Raw genomic sequence first — 26,251 nt, 5'->3', positions numbered from 1 at the left:
CTATATAAATGCATGTGCGCACTCAAATCGCCTGACAGGGGGCATCGGCTCACTCAATGGATTATGATTATCAGCTTGTATCAAAACTAAAAATGTTTTTATGGTTCGGTTTGCAGGTGAAAAATGATCTGAAAGGGACACTCAACTACACCGTGGACTTGAAGTACATCAGGTGCGTGCCGATTCATCTTCATCTTCATCATCTTGTGTACGGCTGCTGATGTAGATGCAGAGACAACGGCTACAATTTCACATTCCAGCTGGTCAAGCCCCGATAACCGCGTCGGAGCCAGCGGAGTGTGTCATCGCCGTGAAGTGTCCGTCGGGCGCTGCGTCGTTGTGCGTTGCACTCCGGGCTCTGTTCTGCATGACCACGGCGCTTGTGCCAGGCCATGCACAGTCCCCGTGATCTCTGAGTCACCTTAAGACGGTGTCAGATTCCAGCGATGAGAAACGAAACGTCCAGTCACGCCCGACGTCACCTGACAATGGGAGCTGCAGGGTGTGTCCTCGCGTGCGCGCTTCTGTTCGCACGCATGTGTGTGGCTGCCCGTGCATGTGTGCGTGTGTGTGTGCGTGCATGCGTGTGTGTGTGTGTGCGTGTGTGCGTGCGTGTGTGAGTGAGTGAATGCACAAGCGGCAGTGCAGCGATCAGCGCGCGGCGCTACGAACCCGGCGACCAGAGTTGGGTTCCCGCTCACGGCCAACACCCAGTGACGATTATCTGAAACGGTCCTGGGCCTCCCCTAGATCGCGACTCAAATGAGTACCTGGTGTGGCGTGTAAACGTCGCCACTAGGGAAGACAGAGGCGGCCGGGCGTGGCGTTTGGCCACCCACCGCCCTCGTGTGCCGTTGCCAGCCTTCACAGGTGCGACTCGCTAACAGCACTCGCCCCGACAGCCGTGTTGAAGGCTATACGGGGGATCTTTGTCTTTGCGGGTGAAGGCGTACCTGTTACCTGGTTTGACCCGACGAAGGATGATGCCCAGGGGAAGGGAGGAGGGGTGTGGGGGGGGAATTCAGAGGTTCGCTGTATGAGCCCCCCCCCACCACTCCGGCCTCACCCCCCCCCCCCACCCAAAACTGGCGGCTGTCTTAACCGCGAAGTTAATCGACGAAGGGAGTAGAGTATGTCCGAAGATTTGACGCATCTAAAAAAAACACACACACACACAAATTGCTTCGTTTGGGACAAGCCACGAAGCGAACGTCGCCCGCTTAGCGGCAGAGGCTTTGCCCTGCACGCAGGCCGGCGATGGGACAGTCGCCGCTGGGTGCAGCCCTTGGCTGGACTGCAGCCGGGGGTCTCGTTCGTTGGGAACAACGGCACAGCAACGTCCAGAGACGAGCACAGGACCACGTGCTTGTCTCTCGAAGCCGTGGCGGCGCATTCCTCCGTGCTAAGCCCGTCATCGTCTTCTTCTTTCGTATGCCGTTGTGAAAAGCAGCCGTTTTTATTTAAACGATGAATGCAAAGGTTGTCCTCGTCCAGTCCAATGAGGTGGTTGACGCAGCGCGGATTTCAGCGACACAGCCACGAGATGCGTGGATTGGAGCATTCATCGGTGATGTGCTCGATGGTTTGCTAAGCCCCGTGAGTGCGGGAGATCGCTTTGCGAATGGCACAGGCGTGCCCTCTCGCGCGATCACGACCGCCGTCTAATTCGAGCGAAATGTTCCCCTTGTTTTCAGCGTGACGAGACAAGGAAAAGTGCGAGTGCGGCGTGCGGTAAGTTTTGCACCGTTGGAGAGACTCTTTTTCGATTTAAAGCTTTCGTGACTGCAGGGATTCATCTTCTTGGTTATTTCGGTAAAGTCACGTAGAAGGGAAGTGAGGACGGCTGCTTGCGTTGTGGCCGAAACGTCGTGAGAATTATTGTATTATGCTTTATTTTTATTATTTTATTATTTCCCTTCTACGTGACTTTACCGAAAGAACCAATAAGATGAGTTTAGAGACTCGTCAGAATCTCCGTTTATACCGCCGGAGGAGGAGGGATCCCAGGCGCTATGAAGCTCTTTTTTGCCACAGATGTCCAGCAGTTATGTTGTTGATAACGCTGCTGCTGCATTCGTAGTGGTGCGCAAGCACAAACAACAACAAACAACAACAAAACACGACATGTTCCTCGTCAATAATGCCGTGCTCTTAAAAGTAAAAAAAAAAAAAAATTTAATAGCACATGGTTCATTTCTGACACGTCCCTATGACGTCTCTAATGTGCATTTGAGCATGGCTGACGATAATAATGATCACATCATCTCGCCTGGACATACACGGTCATGGATATGCATGACACTATACCTTGGCTGTTGATGTGTGCGTGTATTTTGAACTTTCTCATCGTGCCGTAATCGTGGGTGATCAGATCCCGTTAATATTCAAGGTCTCTTCTTTTTCAAATGAACTCTAAAGAAAGTTTAAAGTTATTTCCTGCTCGAATGAGCACTGAGATCAGTGCCCATCTCCCATTTACAGGTCTGAGCCAGTGGCGGAAATTCCACATTGTCATGGCGGGCAGGGAGGGAAAAGTTTATCCAATCGGAAAACCACTATTGACTTCCCCAACAATGTGGTACAGTACTTATTTTATGGATTTTATGGACACCCCCCCCCCCCCCCGAGAGGAATGACAAGATATGATGGGGTCGAGTAAATCCCTCCAAGAGGAAATTGAAAACACGCAACCGGCAGATCGGGATCCTCCTCGCTGTGCCCCACCAGGTCCCACGTGTCATTGGGCGCGTCCGTTTTCAAACGAACGGGCGCATCGCGAACGCAATCGGTCATCGTTGACGGCTGCTGCCCGCGTGTGTTTCTCTTTGTCTCTCTCCGTAGACGGACGAGCTGTGGAAGTAAGCCGGCGGCGGGAGGGGGGGTGGGGGACGCACGCAAACAGAGCAATCGTGGCCACGAGCGACACCGCGGAATCGTTCACAAGCGCGCTCGCCCCGAATCTCACCGCCGCCCGCGGTGGTGGTGGTGGTGGTGCAGCAGTCGGGGACGCGTCGCTGGACTCGCAATCCAGAGGGCGGCACCGGTTCAATTCCACCTCCCAATTCCATTGGCAGAGGGCACCGGTTCAATCCCATCTCCCTATTCCATCGGCAGAGGGCACTGGTTCAATCCCATCTCCCTATTCCATTGCCAGAGGGCACTGGTTCAATTCCACTTCCCTATTCCATTGCCAGAGGGCACTGGTTCAAGTCCACCTGCCAATTCCATTGCCAGAGGGCACCGGTTCAATTCCACTTCCCTATTCCATTGGCAGAGGGCACCGGTTCAATTCCACCTCCCAATTCCATTGCCAGAGGGCACCGGTTCAATCCCATCTCCCTATTCCATTGGCAGAGGGCACTGGTTCAATCCCATCTCCCTATTCCATTGGCAGAGGGCACCGGTTCAATTCCACCTCCCTATTCCATTGCCAGAGGGCACCGGTTCAATTCCACCTCCCTATTCCATTGCCAGAGGGCACCGGTTCAATTCCACCTCCCTATTCCATTGGCAGAGGGCACTGGTTCAATCCCATCTCCCTATTCCATTGGCAGAGGGCACCGGTTCAATTCCACCTCCCAATTCCATTGCCAGAGGGCACCGGTTCAATTCCACCTCCCAATTCCATTGCCAGAGGGCACCGGTTCAATTCCACCTCCCTATTCTATTGGCAGAGGGCACTGGTTCAATCCCATCTCCCTATTCCATTGGCAGAGGGCACCGGTTCAATTCCACCTCCCTATTCCATTGCCAGAGGGCACCGGTTCAATTCCACCTCCCAATTCCATTGCCAGAGGGCACCGGTTCAATTCCACCTCCCTATTCCATTGGCAGAGGGCACTGGTTCAATCCCATCTCCCTATTCCATTGCCAGAGGGCACCGGTTCAATTCCACCTCCCAATTCCATTGCCAGAGGGCACCGGTTCAATTCCACCTCCCAATTCCATTGCCAGAGGGCACCGGTTCAATTCCACCTCCCAATTCCATTGGCAGAGGGCACTGGTTCAATCCCATCTCCCTATTCCATTGGCAGAGGGCACCGGTTCAATTCCACCTCCCAATTCCATTGCCAGAGGGCACCGGTTCAATTCCACCTCCCTATTCCATCGGCAGAGGGCACTGGTTCAATCCCATCTCCCTATTCCATTGCCAGAGGGCACCGGTTCAATTCCACTTCCCTATTTCATTGCCAGAGGGCACTGGTTCAAGTCCACCTCCCAATTCCATTGCCAGAGGGCACCGGTTCAATTCCACTTCCCTATTCCATTGCCAGAGGGCACCGGTTCAATTCCACCTCCCTATTCCATTGGCAGAGGGCACCGGTTCAATTCCACCTCCCAATTCCATTGCCAGAGGGCACCGGTTCAATCCCATCTCCCTATTCCATTGGCAGAGGGCACTGGTTCAATCCCATCTCCCTATTCCATTGGCAGAGGGCACCGGTTCAATTCCACCTCCCTATTCCATTGGCAGAGGGCACCGGTTCAATTCCACCTCCCTATTTCATTGGCAGAGGGCACTCGTTCAATCCCATCTCCCTATTTCATTGGCAGAGGGCACCGGTTCAATTCCACCTCCCTTTTCCATTGGCAGAGGGCACCGGTTCAATTCCACCTCCCTATTCCATTGGCAGAGGGCACCGGTTCAATCCCATTTCCCTATTTCATTGGCAGAGGGCACTCGTTCAATCCCATCTCCCTATTTCATTGGCAGAGGGCAATGGTTCAAACCCACCTTCCAATTTCATTGCCAGATGGCACCAGTTCTTATTATTCCATCTCCAACACAAACCTGGCGACCCGACTTTGATTCCCGCTCACGGCCAACACCAGTGAAGGTTATTCCTGGGCCTCTACTAGGTCAACTCAGCCTCAAATGAGTATTTTACAATTGACAGAAATACACAGGCATTCCTCGATTAAGGCCTCTTAAGCTTGTCACGGCTTCAGGGCCACAGCGGCGTCATGATTCTTGCCCTGGATGCACACGCGGCGAGATGCATGCGCCTCATTCTCCTCTCCTGTCTCGCCCCTTGCCCCACGCGTCGGCTCCCAGCTTCACGGTGACCATGATGCTGGAGATGCGGAGGGCGGGCAATGTCGACAACATCGCAGCCATTGTCAACATCTCCGGCGAAATCCGCAGCCAGCTCAGCTCCACCATCGTCAACCTCAAGCCCCGGCTGGAGAGGTTGCTCGGAGTCAACACCATCCAGCTGGACGTACCCTCCGTGGGGAACGCGAGTAAGCCGCCCGCGCCTGCGACGTTCATCGTGTTCACACGTGGCGAGAAAAAAAAAGTGTCAGTTTTGTTGCCAGATAAAAGGGTAAAAAACCAATTGTCATATTTTGCTACTGGCAAAGGAGGTTCCTATGATGTGGCAAGATGTTGACGACCTCACCTGGTGTGCAGGAGGTTGTGGGTTCGATCCCGACCCTGACGCCTGCTGCTGTATATTTGGAGTTTGCGTGTCTCTCTCTCTCATCATCATCACGGTAGCTAGGAGATGTTGACGACCTCGCCTGGTGTGCAGGAGGTTGTGGGTTCGATCCCAACCCTGACGCCTGCTGCTGTATATTTTGAGTTTGCTGTGTCTCTCTGTCATCATCACGATGGCTAGGAGATGTTAACTCCCTCGCCTGGTGTGCAGGAGGTAGTGGGTTCGATCCCGACCCTGACGCCTGCTGCTGTATATTTTGAGTCTGCGGTGTCTTTCTCTCCCCGTGGTCAAGTGGATTTTTCTTTGGGTCCTCCGATTTTCACCTCCTTCACTTCTAGAATCAACATCACGCATTTAGAGTATTTGGCTGCTATAAATATCGACATGAGAAGACACTTCTTTTAGCTATCATTTGTGGGCAGGTCTCTTCTGACAAAAGAGCTAGATAGCTCAGTGGGCCTTATCTGGTCAAGTAAAAGTTTTAGTTGTATAGATTAGTTCAGGTGTGTTGGACCGAATAGATCTGCGCGCAAATTTGTAACGCGCGCTCAGTTTGTCGCGAGATCTAGAGGCACGGGAGCAATCGTGGACGAACGGCGAGGGCAGCCGGAGTTGGCGCCACCAATTTGCCTAAGCGGCCTGTGGCACCGTATAAGGATGTTTTGGCCAATTCCGTCCATGAGCGTTTGGACACACGGGAAGAAAACCAGAGGCACCCGGACAAAACCCACGCGCGCAAAGTGGGGAAACCCTCAAAACCCCTTCCACACATGTAATACAGATGGGAGTGAACCCACCCTCGCTTTTAATTCCGCCGCACGCTGGCAAGCCAGGAGATGGCGACCTCACAGCCCAACGGGTTTAGAAGTTGTGTGACCTAAGGGGTTGGAGCGGTAGTGTAGCAGTTAGCACGCCGCGCTACGAACCTGACGGCCCGAGTTCGATGCCCGCTCATGGCCAACACCAGCGACGATTATCTCCAACGGGTTCCGGTCCTGTGCCTCCCCTAGGTCGACTCAGCTTTAAATGAGTACCTGCTGCAGACTGGGGAGACAAAGGCGGCCAGGCGTGGCGCTGGCCCTCCACCCCCTCGTGTGCCGTGCCGGCCTTCATAGGTGCTGCTCGCCAACAGCACTTGCCCCAACAGTCTATTAAGGCGACGCGGTAGGGGGCTGGGCGATCTTTGTCTTTGTTTTGACCTGGCGCTCGACTCACTGTGGTGAACCCGCTCACACCGCTGGGGCTGGACAGGCGCAGATGTGTTGGCGATCTCCACCGTGCGCAGCGCTGCAGGGGAAGAGAATCACCATCAGAATCCTCAATTTAAACCCTCGAGCCCCACTGAGCTACACAGCTTTGTTTTCAGAAGCGACCTGGCGCACACAAATGATAGCTCAACGAAGTGGCTTGCCATCATCATCATCATCACGTGGAAATGCATAGCAGCCAAATACTCTGAGCGCGTGACGTCGATACTAAATTTGGAGGGAAAAACCTGAGAACCCGGAGAAAAATCCACGCAAGCACGGGGACAGCGCGCAAATTCCAAATATACAGGAGTCGGGGTCAGGATCGAACCCACGTCCTCCTGTATACCGGGCGAGGTAGTTAACATCTCCTAGCCACCGTGGCGCCCTTTAGACTGGAGGAATCCGATGAGCTGTGAAGCTCTTTCCACAGGTGTCCAGTATGGGCACGGGGTCAGCGAGTTACGACCAACAAACGACGCATAACGCGCTCAACGATAGCCAGCAAGCAAGTCAGTGAGCGTCATTCATCACTGCTTCTAATATCAGTCCGATTTATCAGGATTTGGCAAGGCAGAAAAAAACAACAGCGAGAGCAGACCACAGCAAGATTGCGCAGCAGCAGCAGCAGTCCCTCAACAAGAAGACAGCATCACGACAGCGTCACGACAGCGTCACGACAGCGTTACAACAGCGGAGTGGCGCTCGACTTTGCCGGCGCTGCCGGCCCGCGCTTTGCTGCCCCCACGGTGAGCGGCGGTGTTTTTCACCGCTCTCTATCCCCCCCCCCACCCGCCCTGACGCGTCGGCCTGCTTGTCGCCCCGCAGTGTACTGCCTCGGCGAGACTCTGGTCAACATCAAGGGGGTGTTCCGCTGGCCCACGGTGAACGTCGGTGGCACCGCCGTCATCGCGTGCCCCATCAACAAGGACAAGAGCGTCTCGCGACAGTGGTGAGGTCGCGCTTTGCCCTGCACGCGGGTAACACATTGTCCTGCGGAGAGGGCTGGTAGGAACGTTGGGTTGCTCGGTCAATGGCCAGGGTCAACGGCGGCGTGGTGTATTCCGCAAATATGCCCGACTGTGAGGGCGGGCACAAGCCGGCGTGAGTCGGTTAAACGTTGAGTTTTATAAGGGCACCACGGGGTGACCAGCCCCTCCCCACCCAGCCCCACCCCGCCCACCCCCCACCCAGCCCCTCCCCTCCCCAGCCAGCCCCTCCCTCCCCACCCAGCCCCTCCCCACCCTCCCCTCCCCACCCAGCTCCACGCTCCCCACCCAGCCCCACTCTCCCCACCCTCCCCTCCCCACCCAGCCCCTTCCTGCACGACGGACGGACGGACACAAGAATCCCCTGTGGGCTGGTGGAACCAGTGGGTTTCTACCAGTAAATGGTAAACGTCGTCGTCGTTGGTTTACCACGCAGGCTTTCGCGACCAATATCCATGATGGAGGCTTTTTTGTGGGTGAGAGCATGTCAATACCACCAACCCGCCACAGCCAATTAGTGAGGTTAGTCAGGTCAACGTGTTTTGTTGACGTGACAAACCCCCTCCAACTCCGTGAAGCGTGTGAAGATTCGGTTCCAGGGTAAAACTCGCTTACCACGTGGTTGTTCACGCCGTCACGAGTTTTCGCTGTGACGCGGTTCTTCCACGAGCGAACACTTTTTGCAAAACGCGTAACTCGTGCCGTTATAACGCGGAAACGTGGCCGTTATAATGCGGTTTCTGAGCGGTTGACTGTTAAACAAGGACTTGCCAGGTGTGTGGACGTTAAACGAGGACTTGCCAGGTGTGTGAACGTTAAACGAGGACTTTCCAGGCGTGTGGACGTTAAACGAGGACTTTCCAGGCGTGTGGACGTTAAACGAGGACTTGCCAGGCGTGTGGACGTTAAACGAGGACTTGCCAGGTGTGTGAACGTTAAACGAGGACTTGCCAGGTGTGTTAACGTTAAACGAGGACTTTGCCAGGTGTGTGAACGTTAAACGAGGACTTGCCAGGTGTGTGGACGTTAAACGAGGACTTGCCAGGCGTGTGGACGTTAAACGAGGACTAGCCAGGCGTGTGAACGTTAAACGAGGACTTGCCAGGTGTGTGAACGTTAAACGTGGACTTGCCAGGCGTGTGAACGTTAAACGAGGACTTGCCAGGTGTGTGGACGTTAAACGAAGACTTGCCAGGCGTGTGAACGTTAAACGAGGACTTGCCAGGCATGTGAACGTTAAACGAGGACTTGCCAGGTGTGTGGACGTTAAACGAGGACTTGCCAGGCGTGTGAACATTAAACGAGGACTTGCCAGGTGTGTGGACGTTAAACGAGGACTTGCCAGGCGTGTGAACGTTAAACGAGGACTTGCCAGGCGTGTGAACGTTAAACGAGGACTTGCCAGGTGTGTGAACGTTAAACGAGGACTTGCCAGGCGTGTGAACGTTAAACAAGGACACGCCAGGCGTGTGAATGTAACCGCGTGCCGTGTTAAGTGATTAACGCACACGTGGTCTGTCGCCACTTTCAGCATGAAGGTGAACGAGTACTCCTCCTCGTGGCAGCCGATCGACGCCGACGTCTGTGATGTTCCACGTGAGCCTCGACTCAGCGCTCACAAACCACTCACTGCTGATGCTCATGATGCTTGCGGTGATGATATTGGTGGTGGAGTTGGTGGTGATACTGCTGACGATGATTGTGATGATCGTGATAATGGAGGTGGTGGTGGTGGTGATGCTGATTGTGGTGATGATAATGGTGGTGATGCTGCTGATGATGATTGTGATGATCATGATAATGGTGGTGGTGGTGGTGATGCTGCTGATGACTGCTTGCGGTGATGATATTGGTGGTGGAGTTGGTGGTGATGTTGCTGACGATGATTGTGATGATCGTGATAATGGAGGTGGTGGTGGTGGTGGTGGTGATGCTGATTGTGGTGATGATAATGGTGGTGATGCTGCTGATGATGATTGTGATGATCGTGATAATGGAGGTGGTGGTGGTGGTGATGCTGATTGTGGTGATGATAATGGTGGTGATGCTGTTGATGATGATGATTGTGATCATTGTGTTGGTGGTGTTGTGATGATGCTGCTTATTTTCACGAGGAAGAAAAAGATCATCGTGCTGCTGCTGCTACTACTGCACTGCTGCTGCTGATGATGACAATAATACTAATACTGTTTCTGCTGCTTATAATGATGGGGATGGTGATGATAACGATTATAATGGTAGTACGATTTCTGATGATGATATTGAAGATAACGAAATTGCTATTACTATCGCTAAAGATGCTGCTGATAATGATGATGCCTCTGATGCTGCTATTGCTGCCAAGGATGCTGCTGCAGTTTTGCTGATTATGATTATAATCTTCATCATCATAAGCTTCGGCTGAATCTCCTGCTGCTAATACAATTGCCTCTGATGCTTTTGACGATGACGACACCGACACACAAACTGAGAACAACGCCGCCACTACCGCCACCGCGACCACCACGACCACCACCATCACCACCACCACCACCACCACCATCACCACCACCGTCATCACCATCATCACCATCATCACTACCACCACTGTCATCACCACCACCATCATCGTTACCACCAATGCCATCACCTCGACCACTACCATCCCCACCACCACCATTGCCACCACCACCACCACTACCACCATTACCGCCACTGCCACCACCGTCACCACCACGACCACCGCCACCACCATCACTACTACTGCCACTACCGCCAACACCACCACAAACACCATGACCACCACCACCACTACCACCACTACCACCACTACCACCACTGCCACCATCGTCACTACTGCCACCATCACGACTGTCACCACCACAACCGCCGGTACCACCACGACCATCACCACCACCACTACCACCACGACCATCACCACCACCACCACTACCACCACTACCACCACCACTACCACCACTACTAACACCGCGACCACCACCGCGTGCCCCCGCGCAGTGCTGGAGAACATGGACAGCAAGTCGGCGGAGGACGTGAGTAAGGAGATGGATGGGCTGATGGCGCTGCTGGAGCAGAGCCCCACCATCTCCGTGAAGGGCGCACAGATGGTCGCCACTCGCTTCAGCAGCATCCTGGACGCGCCGTCCAGCTCGCTGGCCAACTCGTCCGAGAGGTGAGCGGCGTTCGCTCGCGTTCGTGTGTGCGTTCGTGAGTGCGTTCGTGAGTGCGTTCGTGAGTGCGTTCGTGTGTGCGTTCGTGAGTGCGTTCGTGTGTGCGTTCGTGGGTGCGGTCGTGAGTGCGTTCGTGAGTGCGTTCGTGAGTGCGTTCGTGAGTGCGTTCGTGAGTGCGTTCGTGTGTGCGTTCGTGTGTGCGGTCGTGAGTGCGTTCGTGAGTGCGTTTGTGAGTGCGTTCGTGAGTGCGTTCGTGAGTGCGTTCGTGAGTGCGTTCGTGTGTGCGTTCGTGAGTGCGTTCGTGTGTGCGTTCGTGGGTGCGGTCGTGAGTGCGTTCGTGAGTGCGTTCGTGAGTGCGTTCGTGAGTGCGTTCGTGAGTGCGTTCGTGAGTGCGTTCGTGAGTGCGTTCGTGAGTGCGTTCGTGTGTGCGTTCGTGTGTGCGTTCGTGAGTGCGTTCGTGAGTGCGTTCGTGAGTGCGTTCGTGAGAGCGTTCGTGAGTGCGTTTGTGTGTGCGTTTGTGAGTGCGTTCGTGAGTGCGTCCGTGAGTGCGTTCGTGTGTGCGTTCGTGAGTGCGTTCGTGAGTGCGTTCGTGTGTGCGTTCGTGAGTGCGTTCGTGTGTGCGTTCGTGTGTGCGTTCGTGAGTGCGTTCGTGAGTGCGTTCGTGTGTGCGTTCGTGTGTGCGTTCGTGAGTGCGTTCGTGTGTGCGTTCGTGAGTGCGTTCGTGTGTGCGTTCGTGAGTGCGTTCGTGAGTGCGTTTGTGAGTGCGTCCGTGAGTGCGTTCGTGTGTGCGTTCGTGAGTGCGTTCGTGATTGCGTTCGTGTGTGCGTTCGTGAGTGCGTTCGTGTGTGCGTTCGTGTGTGCGTTCGTGAGTGCGTTCGTGAGTGCGTTCGTGTGTGCGTTCGTGTGTGCGTTCGTGAGTGCGTTTGTGTGTGCGTTCGTGAGTGCGTTCGTGTGTGCGTTCGTGAGTGCGTTCGTGTGTGCGTTCGTGTGTGCGTTCGTGTGTGCGTCCGTGAGTGCGTTCGTGTGTGCGTTCGTGAGTGCGTTCGTGAGTGCGTTCGTGAGTGCGTTCGTGAGTGCGTTCGTGAGTGCGTTCGTGTGTGCGTTCGTGAGTGCGTTCGTGAGTGCGTCTGTGAGTGCGTTCGTGTGTGCGTTCGTGAGGGCGTTCGTGTGTGCGTTCGTGTGTGCGTTCGTGTGTGCGTTCGTGAGTGCGTTCGTGAGTGCGTTCGTGAGTGCGTTCGTGTGTGCGTTCGTGAGTGCGTTCGTGAGTGCGTTCGTGAGTGCGTTCGTGAGTGCGTTCGTGTGTGCGGTCGTGAGTGCGTTCGTGAGTGCGTTCGTGTGTGCGTCCGTGAGTGCGTTCGTGAGTGCGTTCGTGAGTGCGTTCGTGAGTGCGTTCGTGAGTGCGTTCGTGTGTGCGTTCGTGTGTGCGTTCGTGAGAGCGTTCGTGAGTGCGTTCGTGAGTGCGTTCGTGTGTGCGTTCGTGTGTGCGTTCGTGAGTGCGTTCGTGTGTGCGTTCGTGAGTGCGTTCGTGAGTGCGTTCGTGTGTGCGTTCGTGAGTGCGTGCGTGAGTGCGTTCGTGTGTGCGTTCGTGAGTGCGTTCGTGTGTGCGTTCGTGAGTGCGTTCGTGAGTGCGTTCGTGTGTGCGGTCGTGAGTGCGTTCGTGAGTGCGTTCGTGTGTGCGTCCGTGAGTGCGTTCGTGAGTGCGTTCGTGAGTGCGTTCGTGAGTGCGTTCGTGAGTGCGTTCGTGTGTGCGTTCGTGTGTGCGTTCGTGAGAGCGTTCGTGAGTGCGTTCGTGAGTGCGTTCGTGTGTGCGTTCGTGTGTGCGTTCGTGAGTGCGTTCGTGTGTGCGTTCGTGAGTGCGTTCGTGAGTGCGTTCGTGTGTGCGTTCGTGAGTGCGTGCGTGAGTGCGTTCGTGTGTGCGTTCGTGAGTGCGTTCGTGTGTGCGTTCGTGAGTGCGTTCGTGAGTGCGTTCGTGTGTGCGTTCGTGAGTGCGTTCGTGTGTGCGTTCGTGTGTGCGTTCGTGAGTGCGTTCGTGAGTGCGTTCGTGTGTGCGTTCGTGAGTGCGTTCGTGTGTGCGTGCGTCACCATCCCGGAGGGGGGCGGCTGCGGTCACCCAGAGCAAGCCCGTAGTCGCAACGTGTAGCGACGCAACGCCCCGATTCATCAACACGAAGGAGGCAACGCGGCGACAATACGCTGCTCCGCTTGCTGCTCCTGGCTCGGCCACCTGGTGCTTGACCACGTGAATGTGAACTTGCTTAGTTGTCGTCTCTGGGTCTACATCATCAGCCGGCCGGACAGCAACGAGAAGAAGAAGATTCTCGATTGGAGGACGCAGAGGCAGTGGTGGGGTGAGGTGGGAGGGCAGTGGCTTGGAGTAAGGGGGGGTTGGAGTGGGTGGGGGGGGCTGCTTCTGAAAATTCAAGCTTTTTAAATAGGGCCCTACATTAATTACAAACAATATATAGTGTATATTTTGAATCGATACATCTTATCGGGGGGGTAGGTCAGGGGCCTAGCAGTTTATTCGACGGTGCAAGTTTCTCAAATCGCCTTTCTCGGTCCAGCCGGCGGTGTAAATGGGTTCACCGCGGCGGTCGGTCGGTCGATCCGTGATCGGCAGGTCGCGTGCGGCGGTGGGTAAGGTGCGGGCGGTCTCCCACGACTTCCGAGGCGTTTTGTCCGGCGTGGGAGAGTCGCCCCCAACGTACCGTCGAGGAAAGGCTTCTCTCGAGCTCCCCCGTACCGCACGGCGGTACGTTGTTGTTTTGGTAACGGAAGTCGCTCGCTCCGTTTGCAGGGCGCTGCACATGGTGGACACCCTGCTGCAGAAGATCGACTTCCCCAGCTCCACCATCTCGCTCCCGACGAAGAACCTGTTGCTCTTCGTGTCCAAGATGAACGAGAGCGACAGCTCGAAGCCGCAGGAGTTCAAGGTGAGCCGTCGCTTCACACCGAGAGCCAAAGGTCATACCAAGAGCCAAAGGTCAGGCAAGATAAAAATAAAACTATCTTTTTTTTACCAGCTAAGGCCCACTGAGCTACATAGCTCTTTTATCAGATGCGACCTGGCCACAAATGATAGCTGACAGAAGTGGCTTATCACGTGGATATTTATAGCAGCCAAATATTCTATATAACATCTCGCCACCGTGACGCCCATGATGATGGCAGTGACGATGGTGACAATGATGATGGCGGTGACGATGGTGACAATGATGATGGCGGTGACGGTGATGGTTGTCCCCTGGTGCAGGATGGGGAGACATCGGTGTCGCTGCCGGCCTCCCTGCTGGACTCGCTCGACCCGGCTCAGAAGGCGATGGCGACGCGGGCCCAGTTCACCATCTACAACAACACCAAGCTCTTCCCGCAGGCTAATGCAAGCGGCGCTCCCACACGCAGCGCACCCTCACTCCAGCAGCGCATAGAGAATGACTGCTGCTTAGGCATGCAACGAGGCATGGTTATTGTGATGATGACGGCAGTGGTGCTGTTGATAAAGACGGTGATGATGGTGCTGACGGTGGCAGCGGCAGTGGCTGATGATGACGGTGGCGACAGCGGTGATGACGACAGTGGAGATCACGATGATGACGATGACAGCAGTGATGACGACGACGTTCGATGTTGCATTGTATCCGCACAGCTGTCGAGCTACGTGGTGGCGGCGAGCGTGGGAAAACTGGCGAACATCACAAACCTCAAGGACCCGGTCAACATCACCCTGTGGCACACCAACCAAAGCGCCCTGGATCCCGTGGAGGGGATGATAAAGGTGGGTCCTCTTCCTAAACCTCTAACCTCCCATGGTCTCTGTGGCAACGACGGGGGTCCGAACGAACCCCCTGCAAGTGCATGGCCGGACGCAGGGAAGTTTCAGTCTCTGCGAGGGCAGCATAAGAGAAGAAGCGAGCTCCTCGGCTTTCTGGATTTGTTGGTGCAGTGGATTGTGTATGTGTGTGCAAGGACTCCACTACTTACGGACATTCGACTTATGAACTTTCAGAGATACGAACAAACCTGGTCCGTATGTCCAGTTGCCTGTTCGGACTGAGCGTCAAAAGTTCAACTGCCGCGAAATAGATGGCGGTGGTGGCATCTGCAGAACGTGAAGAACCAGTGGCATCTACATCTACAGGAGATGATACAACTTCTTGGTTCTTTCGGTAAAGTCACGTAGTAGGGAAGTAATAAAATAATAAAAATAAAACATAAAAAAACAATTCTCACGACGTTTCGGCCACAACGCAAGCAGCCGTCCTCAGAGTCTTATCGACAGACATGTTCTTCACCTGAGGACGGCTGCTTGCGTTGTGGCCGAAACGTCGTGAGAGTTATTTTATTATGTTTTATTTTTATTATTTTATTTCTTCCCTTCTACGTGACTTTACCGAAAGAACCAAGAAGATGAATCCCTGCAGTCACGAAAGCTTTAAATAGAGATGATACAACTTTTAAAGCCATTCCCCGAGTTTAGTGTACACGCCGTACAGCGTGTTTGGAATTGACAGCAGTTAAGTTGGACTTACGAACAAATCGACTGACGCACAGACTAAACAGCCCCTAAGAAATGAAGTTCTCAATCGAGATTGTTGAAAAGTAAAGTTCCACGGGGCACGGTTTGGTTCACCTCGAGAGCTGTGCCGCGACTCTCCACCAGGGGGACCGAGGCAGCTCCGAGTGACCAGTCGAGGCTCGGGTGCCCATCCCGCCTCCAAGTGGCGGGGCTGAGTCTCTACCAGAGGACAATCACTGTTGACTTGCTCCAAAACGGGTCCATGGTTTAGTAGTAGGCTTTTGCGACCAATATCATCCATAATAAAGTGGGGGGGTGGGGGGAGTTTGGATTACATTGCGTAAATATAAATGCTGTCACGTAAACAAAACGTGACAATTAGTTAGTACCTTCACACCTCTTTTTCTTGGTTCTTTCGGTAAAGTCACGTAGAATGGAAATAAAAAAATTAAAAAAATAATTATAAATTAATTATTTTATTTGATTATGCTTTACATAATAAAATAATTATTTTATTTTTATTATTTTATTATTTCCATTCTACGTGACTTTACCGAAAGAACCAAGAAGATGAATCCCTGCAGTCACGAAAGCTTTAAATCGAAATTTAACCTTCATACCTGTCCACCCCATCCGGTTTACCCCGTATTTTTGTACAGGGAAATTGAGTGTTCAGGTCCGTACAGCCGTTTAAATACGGGTAAAATAAAGTGTGTCCATTTGTTTGTCTTTCTCCCTTGACGATGGGACTTTGTAGGATGAACGTTGAGATTTGTAGGGCACGGGGTGACCAATAAGGTCTGAATTGGTCTGTAATAAGGTAGGGCACTGATCCGGGATTGACAGGTATGGTACTTCAGCACACCGGTGTGTTGGAGAGTAAACCCACAATGTTTACAATTCGAGTAGCGTGACGTTTTGCCGATGATTACACAGTAGTAATTTTCTTATCGGCCGTGGAGAGATGATGGACTGAATGATATCCCAACCTGGAACTTGAATACTTCAAAACCAGGTTGGGACACCACTGGTGCATGTTGGGTAGCCACTGGTCCATGTTGGGAAACCACTGGTCCATGTTGGGAAACCACTGGTCTATGATGGGACACCACTGGTCCATGTTGGGACACCACTGGTCCATGTTGGGAAACCACTGGTCCATGATGGGACACCATTGGTCTGTGTTGTACAGGGAGTTGGAGGTGGGGGGGGAATACCCCCCTTCCCCCAGCACCCCCACCTCACCCTCTACCGTCCTCACCCACGTGCACCCCTCACTTTAGTGACCCCCCCCCCCCGTGGTGTTGCCGTGACCAGCGTTGCTCTGTTGCGATTCACCCCCTCTGTGTTGTGTTGCAGAACGTCAAGTGCGTGTACTGGGACTTCGTCAAGAAAGGTGAATATGGCTTACGTGACACTCCTTTTTCTCTCTCTTGCTTGCAAGAGTTTGTTGCGAAGTCCGAATTCTCCCTGCTCCTGGCTCCAACGTGAATCCGGTATTCGCCTGGGGAGACGATGTCCATGACGCCTTTGTGGCGTTCGCCTTTCCGGCGTTCGTTCGTTCTGCGGCCTAGCCGCCAGTGGCGACGCAAGGCCCTGAAGGTGTAGGCCAATCGCTTTCGAAGACATATGCAAAGATCTGTGAAAGGAGAGCTTTATAGCTCATCGGATTCCTGCAGTATAAATCAATCTTCTGATTATTACCAAAGCACGTTTGTTTGCATGTCTTTCCAAAAACATGATGCGTGGCTAACGCAGACTTGATGATGCCTTGCGCTAGGTGTCTTTTTGGTGTTCGAACACGTTTAATATATATATGTGTATGTGTGTTCTCATTGCAACAAAACGCGAGCCCGGTACTTCACGCCGAAGGACATCAGTGAAGGGGGTACAGCGGATTTAAGGGATGCAGGGAACGGCGTTCGAACATCTTAACACCTCCTGTTTTATTGCCGGAAAAAAGAGTCAAGCCCATTGTTTTTTTTCATCAACTCGACATGCCACTTGAATGCCCTGTGGTGTTGCCCCTGGCCAGACTGGAACAGCAATGGGTGCATCGCCGTGCCCAGCGGCTCCGACCACAACGTGACTCTGTGCCAGTGCAACCACCTGACGCACTTCGCTCTGCTGCTGGTGAGGCTGGCGTGCGCGGACAGCCTCGTTACCGTGGCTGCAGCGGTCGTGTGGTGATGACCACGGTGACCGTGACCACAGCAACTGTGACCACGACAACCGTGACCACGACGACGACAACGACCGTTGCCATAAGGACCGTGGTGGGCGATGACGACGACCATGACGACGATGACCGTGATGATGACGAGCGTTACCGCGGCGATGACGACCGCGACAATGACGACCGTGACCATGACAACGGTAATCACAACGATGACGACGACGATGATGATGACGACGATGACGACGACGATGATGATGAATGATTTACCACTGCGCAGGATCTCTCTTCGGTGGCGGTGCTGCTGCCCACCTCTCCCACGTGGGTTTTTTTCCCCCAATTGTTTCTGCGTGTTGTTCGGCACGATGTCCGACGTTCCGTGGGTACTCCCACCTCTTCCGGCGTGAAAGAGGCGGGCCGAAGCATCGTCTCGAGAGGGTGTCCTAGAGCTCGCTGTCGTAGAGGCCCTTCTGCCAAAAGCGGCGTTATTATTATAAATTTTCACTGAATTTCGTTTGGATTTTATCGAAAAAGAGCTTCATAACTCAATGGGCTTTACTGGAGAAATAAACTTCTGATTCTGATTCAGATTTTTTTTTTTGCATAGTGCTTTGAAGTATGAAGGAAGCTTCAGAATAAAAAAAATTGTTCCACTAATACACTGTCAACTCAAAACGCATCTCCTTCTGATGCTACGGATGCTTGTCGTTGTAACCCGCTGACCCGCCACCAATTGTACATCTGTGAAAAACGAGCACCACCACTTACACCGGATTCCTCCGGCGGCCCAAATAAAGATTCTGATTCCGCTTGTCGTGTGCGTCGCCGCGTCGTCTTGTTTCTTTCTGCCCGACCAGGATTTCTCTCCGGGCCCAAAATACTCGGAAGCGATCGAGAAGTCCCTCAGCTTCATTACCTACATCGGCTCCGGCCTCTCAACCATCTTCCTCGGCATCACACTCGTCACCTACATCACCTTCGAGTGAGTCCCCATCCATCCACCCCCCCCCGCGCCCAGCCGAGTGTTCATATAAGCAGGGCAAATCGAGTCATCCGTTATTTTTCGATTTAAAGCTTTCGTGACTGCAGGGATTCATCTTGTTGGTTCTTTCGGTAAAGTCATGTAGAAGGGAAATAATAAAATAATTAAAATAAAAATAATAATATTCTCACGACGTTTCGGCCACAACGCAAGCAGCCGTCCTCAGGTGAAGAACAGGGCTGTCGGAAAGACAGACGCTGTGGAAAGACAGACAGGGCTGTCGGAAAGACAGACGCTGTGGAAAGACAGACCTGTTTTTCACCTGAGGATGGCTGCTTGCGTTGTGGCCGAAACGTCGTGAGAAATATTTTATTATGTTTTATTTTTATTATTTTATTATTTCCCTTCTACGTGACTTTACCGAAAGAACCAAGAAGATCATCCGTTATTGTTGTTATTGTTATTATTGTAGTCCTAGTCTGCCTCTGGCCAAAGGCAACCCATAGAATGTTCGTCTCTGGTGCAGGCCACTCAGTCCCAAGGATAATACATAAATTTTTTTCACCTCGTGTTTGTTGCCGATGTTTTACCACAAGCAGCATGTGTGGTTAACTCAGACTTGTCACCGTGAGATCGGTGTTTATTTGGTGTACTATTGCCCGAAAGGGTAAGCCTATTCTTTGTTTCATCACCGCTAATAATTATTATAGCAGCACTCACGGATGGCTCTGAGAGAGGCGCGGAGTGAACACAACGTGGCTGCGGCCGTGACCACCGCGATGTCGATCTGCGGAACCACCCTCCCTTGCAGGAAAATCCGCACGGATCACCCGTCCAAGATCCTGATGAACCTGTGCGCAGCGCTGCTGCTGCTGAACCTGCTGTTCATGCTGGACGCGTGGATCGCGTGGTTCAACATCGAAGGCCTGTGCGTCGCCACCGGCGCCCTGCTGCACTACTCGCTGCTCGCATCCTTCACCTGGATGGGCCTCGAGGCCGTTCACCTCTACCTGGCCGTCGTCAAGGTCTTCAACACCTACGTGCGCAACTACATCCTCAAGTTCTGCATCGTCGGATGGGGTGAGTTGGCTGCGGTGATGGGGTGAGTGGTGGTGGGGTGGGGTGAGTGGTGGTGGGGTGAGTGGTGGTGGGGTGGGGTGGGGTGAGTGGTGGTGGGGTGGGGTGAGTGTTGGTGGGATGGGGTGAGTGGTGGTGGGGTGGGGTGAGTGGTGGTGAGATGGGGTGAGTGGTGGTGGGGTGGGGTGAGTGTTGGTGGGGTGGGGTGAGTGGTGGTGGGGTGGGGTGAGTGGTGGTGGGGTGGGGTGAGTGGTGGTGGGGTGGGGTGAGTGTTGGTGGGATGGGGTGAGTGGTGGTGGGGTGGGGTGAGTGGTGGTGGGGTGGGGTGAGTGTTGGTGGGATGGGGTGAGTGGTGGTGAGATGGGGTGAGTGGTGGTGGGGTGGGGTGAGTGGTGGTGGGGTGGGGTGAGTGGTGGTGGGGTGGGGTGAGTGGTGGTGGGGTGGGGTGAGTGGTGGTGGGGTGGGGTGAGTAGTGGTGGGATGGGGTGAGTGGTGGTGGGGTGGGGTGAGTGGTGGTGGGGTGGGGTGAGTGGTGGTGGGGTGGGGTGAGTGGTGGTGGGGTGGGGTGAGTGGTGGTGGGGTGGGGTGAGTGGTGGTGGGGTGGGGTGAGTGGTGGTGGGGTGGGGTGAGTGGTGGTGGGGTGGGGTGAGTGGTGGTGGGGTGGGGTGAGTAGTGGTGGGATGGGGTGAGTGGTGGTGGGATGGGGTGAGTTGGCCGCGGTGATGGGGTGAGTGGTGGTGGGGTGGGGTGAGTGGTGGTGGGGTGGGGTGAGTGGTGGTGGGGTGGGGTGAGTGGTGGTGGGGTGGGGTGAGTGGTGGTGGGGTGGGGTGAGTGGTGGTGGGGTGGGGTGAGTGTTGGTGGGATGGGGTGAGTGGTGGTGGGATGGGGTGAGTGTTGGTGGGATGGGGTGAGTGGTGGTGGGGTGGGGTGAGTGGTGGTGGGGTGGGGTGAGTGTTGGTGGGATGGGGTGAGTGGTGGTGGGGTGGGGTGAGTGGTGGTGGGGTGGGGTGAGTGTTGGTGGGATGGGGTGAGTGGTGGTGGGGTGGGGTGAGTGGTGGTGGGGTGGGGTGAGTGGTGGTGGGGTGGGGTGAGTGGTGGAGGGATGGGGTGAGTGGTGGTGGGGTGGGGTGAGTGGCAGCGGAATGGGGAAAGTGTCTGTGGGTGTCTCTCTATGTCTGTCTTTTTAGGTGTCTCTGTGTGTGTGTCTCTGTCTATGTGTCTCTGTGTGTTTCTGGGGAGTGGTAGTGTCGTCGTTAGTAATTTGTGCCACGAAACCGGCGACCCGAGTTCAATTCCCGCTCACGGCCAATACCAGCGATGAATATTTGAACCGCTCCTGGGCCTCCCCGAGGTCGATTCAACCTCAAATGAGTACCTGGTGCGATGTGTAAACATTCACCACTGGGGAGACAAAGGCGGCCCAGCGTGGTGTTGGCCACCCACCCCCTCCTGTGCTTTGCTGGCCTTCATAGGCGCTCGCTCACAGCACTTGCCCCTACAGTCTGTTACAGGCTATACGGGGGATCATTGTCTTTTTTGTGTCCCCGTGTGTTTGCGTCTTCTCCTTGCAGGCGTCCCGGCCGTTGTCGTTGCGATTCTGCTGGCTATACAACAAGATGTTTACGGGAAAGGACAAACCAATTCCACGAACTATCGAGAGAGAGACGACTTGTAAGTGCCCGGAGAACCCGGAATCACAGGCACCAGTAGCTACACTGCACGTGACCTGTGATGCAGGTGTGCTGCTGGCTGTGCCTCACGTGACCTGTGATGCAAGTGTGCTGCTAGCTGTGCCGCATTATAACCTGACCCTGGTCTCCCGTCGCATCCCCCCCCCTACCCCCCGCAGCTGCTGGATCCGGCTGGACGTGGTGTTCTACGTGGCGGTGGCCGGCTACTTCTGCCTCGTCTTCTGCCTCAACTTGAGCATGTTCGTAGTGGTGCTGCGCCAGATCTGCCAGCAGAAGCGCAAGCACGGCAAGGAGAAGCACTCGAGCGTGGCGCGCGAGCTTCGCGGCAGCGTGAGCCTCACCTTCCTGCTCGGCATCACCTGGGCCTTCGCCTTCCTCGGCTTCGGCCCCCAGAAGCTCGCCTTCATCTACCTCTTCATCATCTTCAACACGCTGCAAGGTCGGTCGGGGTTTGCGGGCGGCGGTGGAGCGAGCGTGTGTGTGTGCTTGGGGAGTGGTGGTGTAGCGGGTAGCGCGCTGCACTACGAACCCCGGCGACCCGAGTTCGATTCCAGTTCATGGCCGTCACCGGTGATGATTATCTGAACCGGTCCTGGCAGGGAGTGGGGAGTGAGCGGGGAGCGATCGAGGAGCGGAGATCGAGCGGGGAGTGTGGAGTGAGCGGGGAGCGAGCGGGGAGAGTGTGGAGAGTGTGGAGTGAGCGGGGAGCGAGCGGGGAGTGAGCGGGGAGTGTGGAGTGAGTGGGGAGTGAGCGGGGAGCGAGCGGGGAGTGAGTGGAGAGTGTGGAGTGAGCGGGGAGCGAGCGGGGAGTGAGTGGAGAGTGTGGAGTGAGTGGGGAGTGAGCGGGGAGCGAGCAGGGAGTGAGTGTAGAGTGTGGAGTGAGCGGGGAGCGAGCGGGGAGTGAGTGGAGAGTGTGGAGTGAGCGGGGAGCGAGCGGGGAGAGTGTGGAGAGTGTAGAGTGAGCGGGGAGCGAGCGGGGAGTGAGCGGGGAGTGTGGAGTGAGTGGAGAGTGTGGAGTGAGGGGGGAGCGATCGAGGAGCGGGGAACGAGCGGAGAGCGAGCGGAGAGTGTGGAGTGAGCGGGGAGCGAGCAGGGAGCGAGTGGGGAGTGAGTGGAGAGTGTGGAGTGAGTGGAGAGTGTGGAGTGAGGGGGGAGCGATCGAGGAGCGGGGAACGAGCGGAGAGCGAGCGGAGAGTGTGGAGTGAGCGGGGAGTGAGCAGGGAGAGTGTGGAGTGAGTGGAGAGTGTGGAGTGAGCGGGGAGTGAACAGGGAGTGAGTGGAGAGTGTGGAGTGAGCGGGGAGTGAGCGGGGAGTGAGTGGAGAGTGAGGAGTGAGCGGGGAGCAAATGAGGAGTGGGAAGCGAGCGAGGAGCGAGCACCCGAATGGCGCCGTTGACGTTCCGTGCCTCTTTGGTTTTGTGCCCCCCCCCCCACCCCACCCCGCCAGGGTTCATGATCTTCATCTTCCACTGCGCGCTCCGGGAGAACGTTCGCTACCAGTGGAAGAAGTTCTTCTGCTGCGGGAAATACTGTAAGTGCGCGCGCCCTGCGCGTCCCACGCCAAGCCACGGCGGCGAGATGTTAACTCCCTCGCCGGGTATGCAGGAGGTCGTGGGTTCGATCCCGGCACTGACGCCTGCTGTAAATATTGAAGTTGCGTGTTCTTCCTGGGGCAGCGTGGGTTTTTTCTCCGGGTCCTCCGGTATTTGTCTTTTGTCAACGTGACACTTTTTTACTGATTGGCCCGTGTCGGGTGGTGGAGGGTTACGACACATTTATAAATAACGCGATCTAAACCCAAAAACGTTGATTATGAATAATATTGGTCGCGAAAGCCTGCCACGTGTTAAACAGGTGCTCCCTTCCCCTTTGCGCCGAGGCACGCCGCAAGCTTTGGCGTTGCTCCCTTGGAGGCATCCGCTGCTGCCACCAGCACGGCCCCCGCGCTCGTTGAGAGATTAATCAGCGCGTGTGAGTAACTGCCACGTTGGGGGAGCGGTGCTTTTGGAGCATCGGCTTGAGGCAATTTGCCCTTTGGCACACACTGTGGTTCGCAACACGAGAGATGAGATGCATTATGCATGTATGGCCAACTTGTTCTTCCGCACCGTGCTTATCCAACCGCGCTAATCGGAGGTGCGGGGGAAGGACAATAAACTTAACACGAATAGCACTTCTAAAGAAATTACTTTCCAATTTAAATTTTGTAAATCATTGCTCTGGTGGCTTCCTATTATCGGAAGGAAGAGCGTTCCAGACGGCCGCAGAAGCGCATCTTGAAAGCGTGCGATGCAGTGACCGTCTTTTTTCGACGGTTAGCTAAAAGCCGCTGCTGCTGCCGCTGCCAGGCTGACCGGAGTTTTCGTGATGACGGTTTACGAAACGGTTTTAATCAGAAACCGAGGCTTTCAGATAAAGTTTACGCGATTCTTTTTTGCCCCCCCCCCCACCCAACACTCCTCCATCCCCCCCACCCCTCCCTCCGTCCGTCCGTCTGCTCAGCTGATGGAAAAATGAGGTACACCTCGGGGAACAGGTCAACACTGCTGCTGACGCGAAAGCAGAAACAGCGGCTGTCGCACTGCAGCGGCACGTCTCATTCCACCGAGCAGACCGACGTCACGAGCCTCAACAACTCGGTCAAGCCAATAGGTGGGTGTGGTGCAAGGCGTCCGTGTTGCGAGGGTCGTCGGTACAGAGCCCTGGCAGGGCCACGGGACGGTAGTCAAGGGCAGAGGCTTAGCCCTTTCCCGTGCTGATGATGTACGCCGTCGGAAGTAAATAAAATGAAACAGCTTCATGGGTACCGAGGCTCCCGCAAGGCCATGCAGGAGGGAGGGCGTGTGTGGCACAGTTTGGCGCCAGCTATCGTAGAGTGCGGTTGTGTCGTTACAGTTCTCTGCGGTGAGTGCAAGGTCTTTCAAAAGAAGGCGAAAAATCCGAGAGAGATTTGACATGCTACATAAAAAACTAAAACTAGTATCTGGTGCTAAAGATGAATTACCGAAGCTATCAACAGAAGGTGTCCCGAATTAATTGCTGCTTTGGCAAATGCTATGTTGGTCAGATGGGATGAATGATCAGTAATAACACCAAAGAAATATTAAATAATCCCAACGCACAACTGTGAGCCGTGGCAGAATACGCGTGCCAACAAGGACACTCAATTGATTTTAGTAATGTTGAGATTTTGTGTAAAACCAGTTAAGACTAGCCAAGATTAATTAGAGAATATATTGAAATTGAGAGAAACAAAAATAACTGTAACCATTCAGATAGCTACAGGCGAAATGCTGCTTGGAAGCCGATAATCAAGTAATACACTTTCGATTTAAAGCTTTCGTGACTGCAGGGATTCATATTCTTGTTTTTTTCGGTAAAGTCACGTAGAAGGGAAATAATAAAATAATAAAAATAAAACATAATAAAATTATTCTCACGACGTTTCGGCCACAACGAGGACGGCTTGCTTGCGTTGTGACCAAAACGTCGTCAGAATTTTTATAAAGTTTTATTTTTATTATTTTATTATTTCCCTTCTACGTGACTTTACCAAAAGAACCAAGAATAAGCAACACACCGCTCAATGGCATACCTAGGCAGGTCACCATACGTCGAGTAAATGTGACTTAATATCTATATGGCTGCTGCCATCCGTGGTAGTCGGAGATGTGGAAGGTGGATGACTAACTAACTAACAAAAAGACAGAAGTCCATTGTATACTCTTTGGTTCTTTCGGTAAAGTCACGTAGGTAGAAAAATAAAAGAAATTACGACGTTTCGACCGCAGTTCTACCGCTGGATTTTATTTTTTTTCCGCCTGATGACGGAAGCTTGCGTTGCGATCGAAACGTCGTGATTTATTTTATTGTTTCTACCCACGTGACTTTACCGAAAGAACCCAAGAGCATGGATTCCTGCAGTCACGAAAGCTTCAAATCAAGATTCCATTGCATGTCGAGTAACTGTGAGCAGCCGATAATATGCGCTGCTTATTCTGTGCACACTCTTAGATTAACCGTAACTTCATGTGTACATAGCTGCTGTGGAGGTGTGTAACAAACTAACTCGTAACAAACGAGCATACCACTGCATGCTGATTAACTGTGAGCAGCCAAGATCAGGCACTGCATATTCTATGCATACTCTTAGATGAACAAAATGTACATACATAATGTGCATGCATTATGTACAATGTGCATACATTATGCATGTTGATTAACTGTGAGTAGCCAAACCAGTAATATGTAGGGCATATTCTCCCATTAACGTCTTGCATTGTAATTTATATGACAACATCAACCCCCCTCTGCACCTCATAGGCCCACAGCGATAACATCGCCTTTAACCCATCTATTTAAGACCAAAACACAGGAGGAATTCTCCACAATTCTGGTTATCGCCTGAGGAAGCTGGTTATAATCGCCGGCGAAACGTCGTACTCGCATTGGAAATGTTGTGGACTTACTCTCCAACACACCGGTTAGTGCTGAATTAGTAACTAATTGCCGCGTTTTGTTTACGTGACAAACCTTACCAATTGGCTGTGTCAGGTGGTGGTGGGTTTAACAACACATTTAGATTTACGTGATCCAGCCCAAAACAACCTTTGTTTTGGATAACTTCCGATCAGATCGCAGGCGTAGGTCACGTGACGAGCCGAGGTTTGCACACTCCATAGACCAAACGGCGGTCGTCCAACAGCCTTCTATATTGGTTGGGCTGCTTCGCATCGGTCAGGCAAAAAAACTCCCATCGCCCTCCGCCGACACCGTACTGAGTTGTCGTGCCTGATCACGGTGTACGTGCTGCCAGTGATGAGCGCTCACAGTCATTTACCTTCAGTCTCCCCCACCCCCCCCCCCCCCCGTGCAACATAAAGGCAGTGGGGGGCTGTGAGGATCAGAGAAGGCCGTGAGTCCTGATGGCACCGAGGGCTCCAAATCACAGCAGAACCGGCAG

At 53.9% G+C, this 26,251-nt stretch overlaps 1 protein-coding gene across 1 annotated transcript in view; it reads left to right on the top strand.

Annotated features, from left to right (window-relative positions):
• LOC133353807 (adhesion G-protein coupled receptor G6-like) overlaps positions 1 to 26,251 on the top strand; it is a 91,406-nt gene that overhangs the window by 59,002 nt on the left and 6,153 nt on the right. The window contains 18 exon segments of the mRNA XM_061570231.1: positions 117 to 172; positions 1,695 to 1,731; positions 2,842 to 2,858; positions 5,057 to 5,244; positions 7,517 to 7,640; positions 9,209 to 9,273; positions 10,675 to 10,849; positions 13,645 to 13,780; positions 14,101 to 14,226; positions 14,494 to 14,622; positions 16,723 to 16,759; positions 17,399 to 17,496; positions 18,397 to 18,521; positions 19,333 to 19,601; positions 21,170 to 21,269; positions 21,448 to 21,728; positions 22,736 to 22,819; positions 23,791 to 23,940. Coding sequence (XP_061426215.1) covers positions 117 to 172; positions 1,695 to 1,731; positions 2,842 to 2,858; positions 5,057 to 5,244; positions 7,517 to 7,640; positions 9,209 to 9,273; positions 10,675 to 10,849; positions 13,645 to 13,780; positions 14,101 to 14,226; positions 14,494 to 14,622; positions 16,723 to 16,759; positions 17,399 to 17,496; positions 18,397 to 18,521; positions 19,333 to 19,601; positions 21,170 to 21,269; positions 21,448 to 21,728; positions 22,736 to 22,819; positions 23,791 to 23,940 — 2,197 coding nt within the window.

The sequence above is a fragment of the Lethenteron reissneri genome, chromosome 6, assembly GCF_015708825.2.
Source record: "Lethenteron reissneri isolate LAM-NWPU_2019-01 chromosome 6, ASM1570882v1, whole genome shotgun sequence".
Taxonomy (NCBI): Eukaryota; Metazoa; Chordata; class Hyperoartia; order Petromyzontiformes; family Petromyzontidae; genus Lethenteron; species Lethenteron reissneri.
The sequence above is the reverse complement of the archived record's forward strand: the minus strand, read 5'-3'. Positions and strand labels throughout refer to the sequence as shown.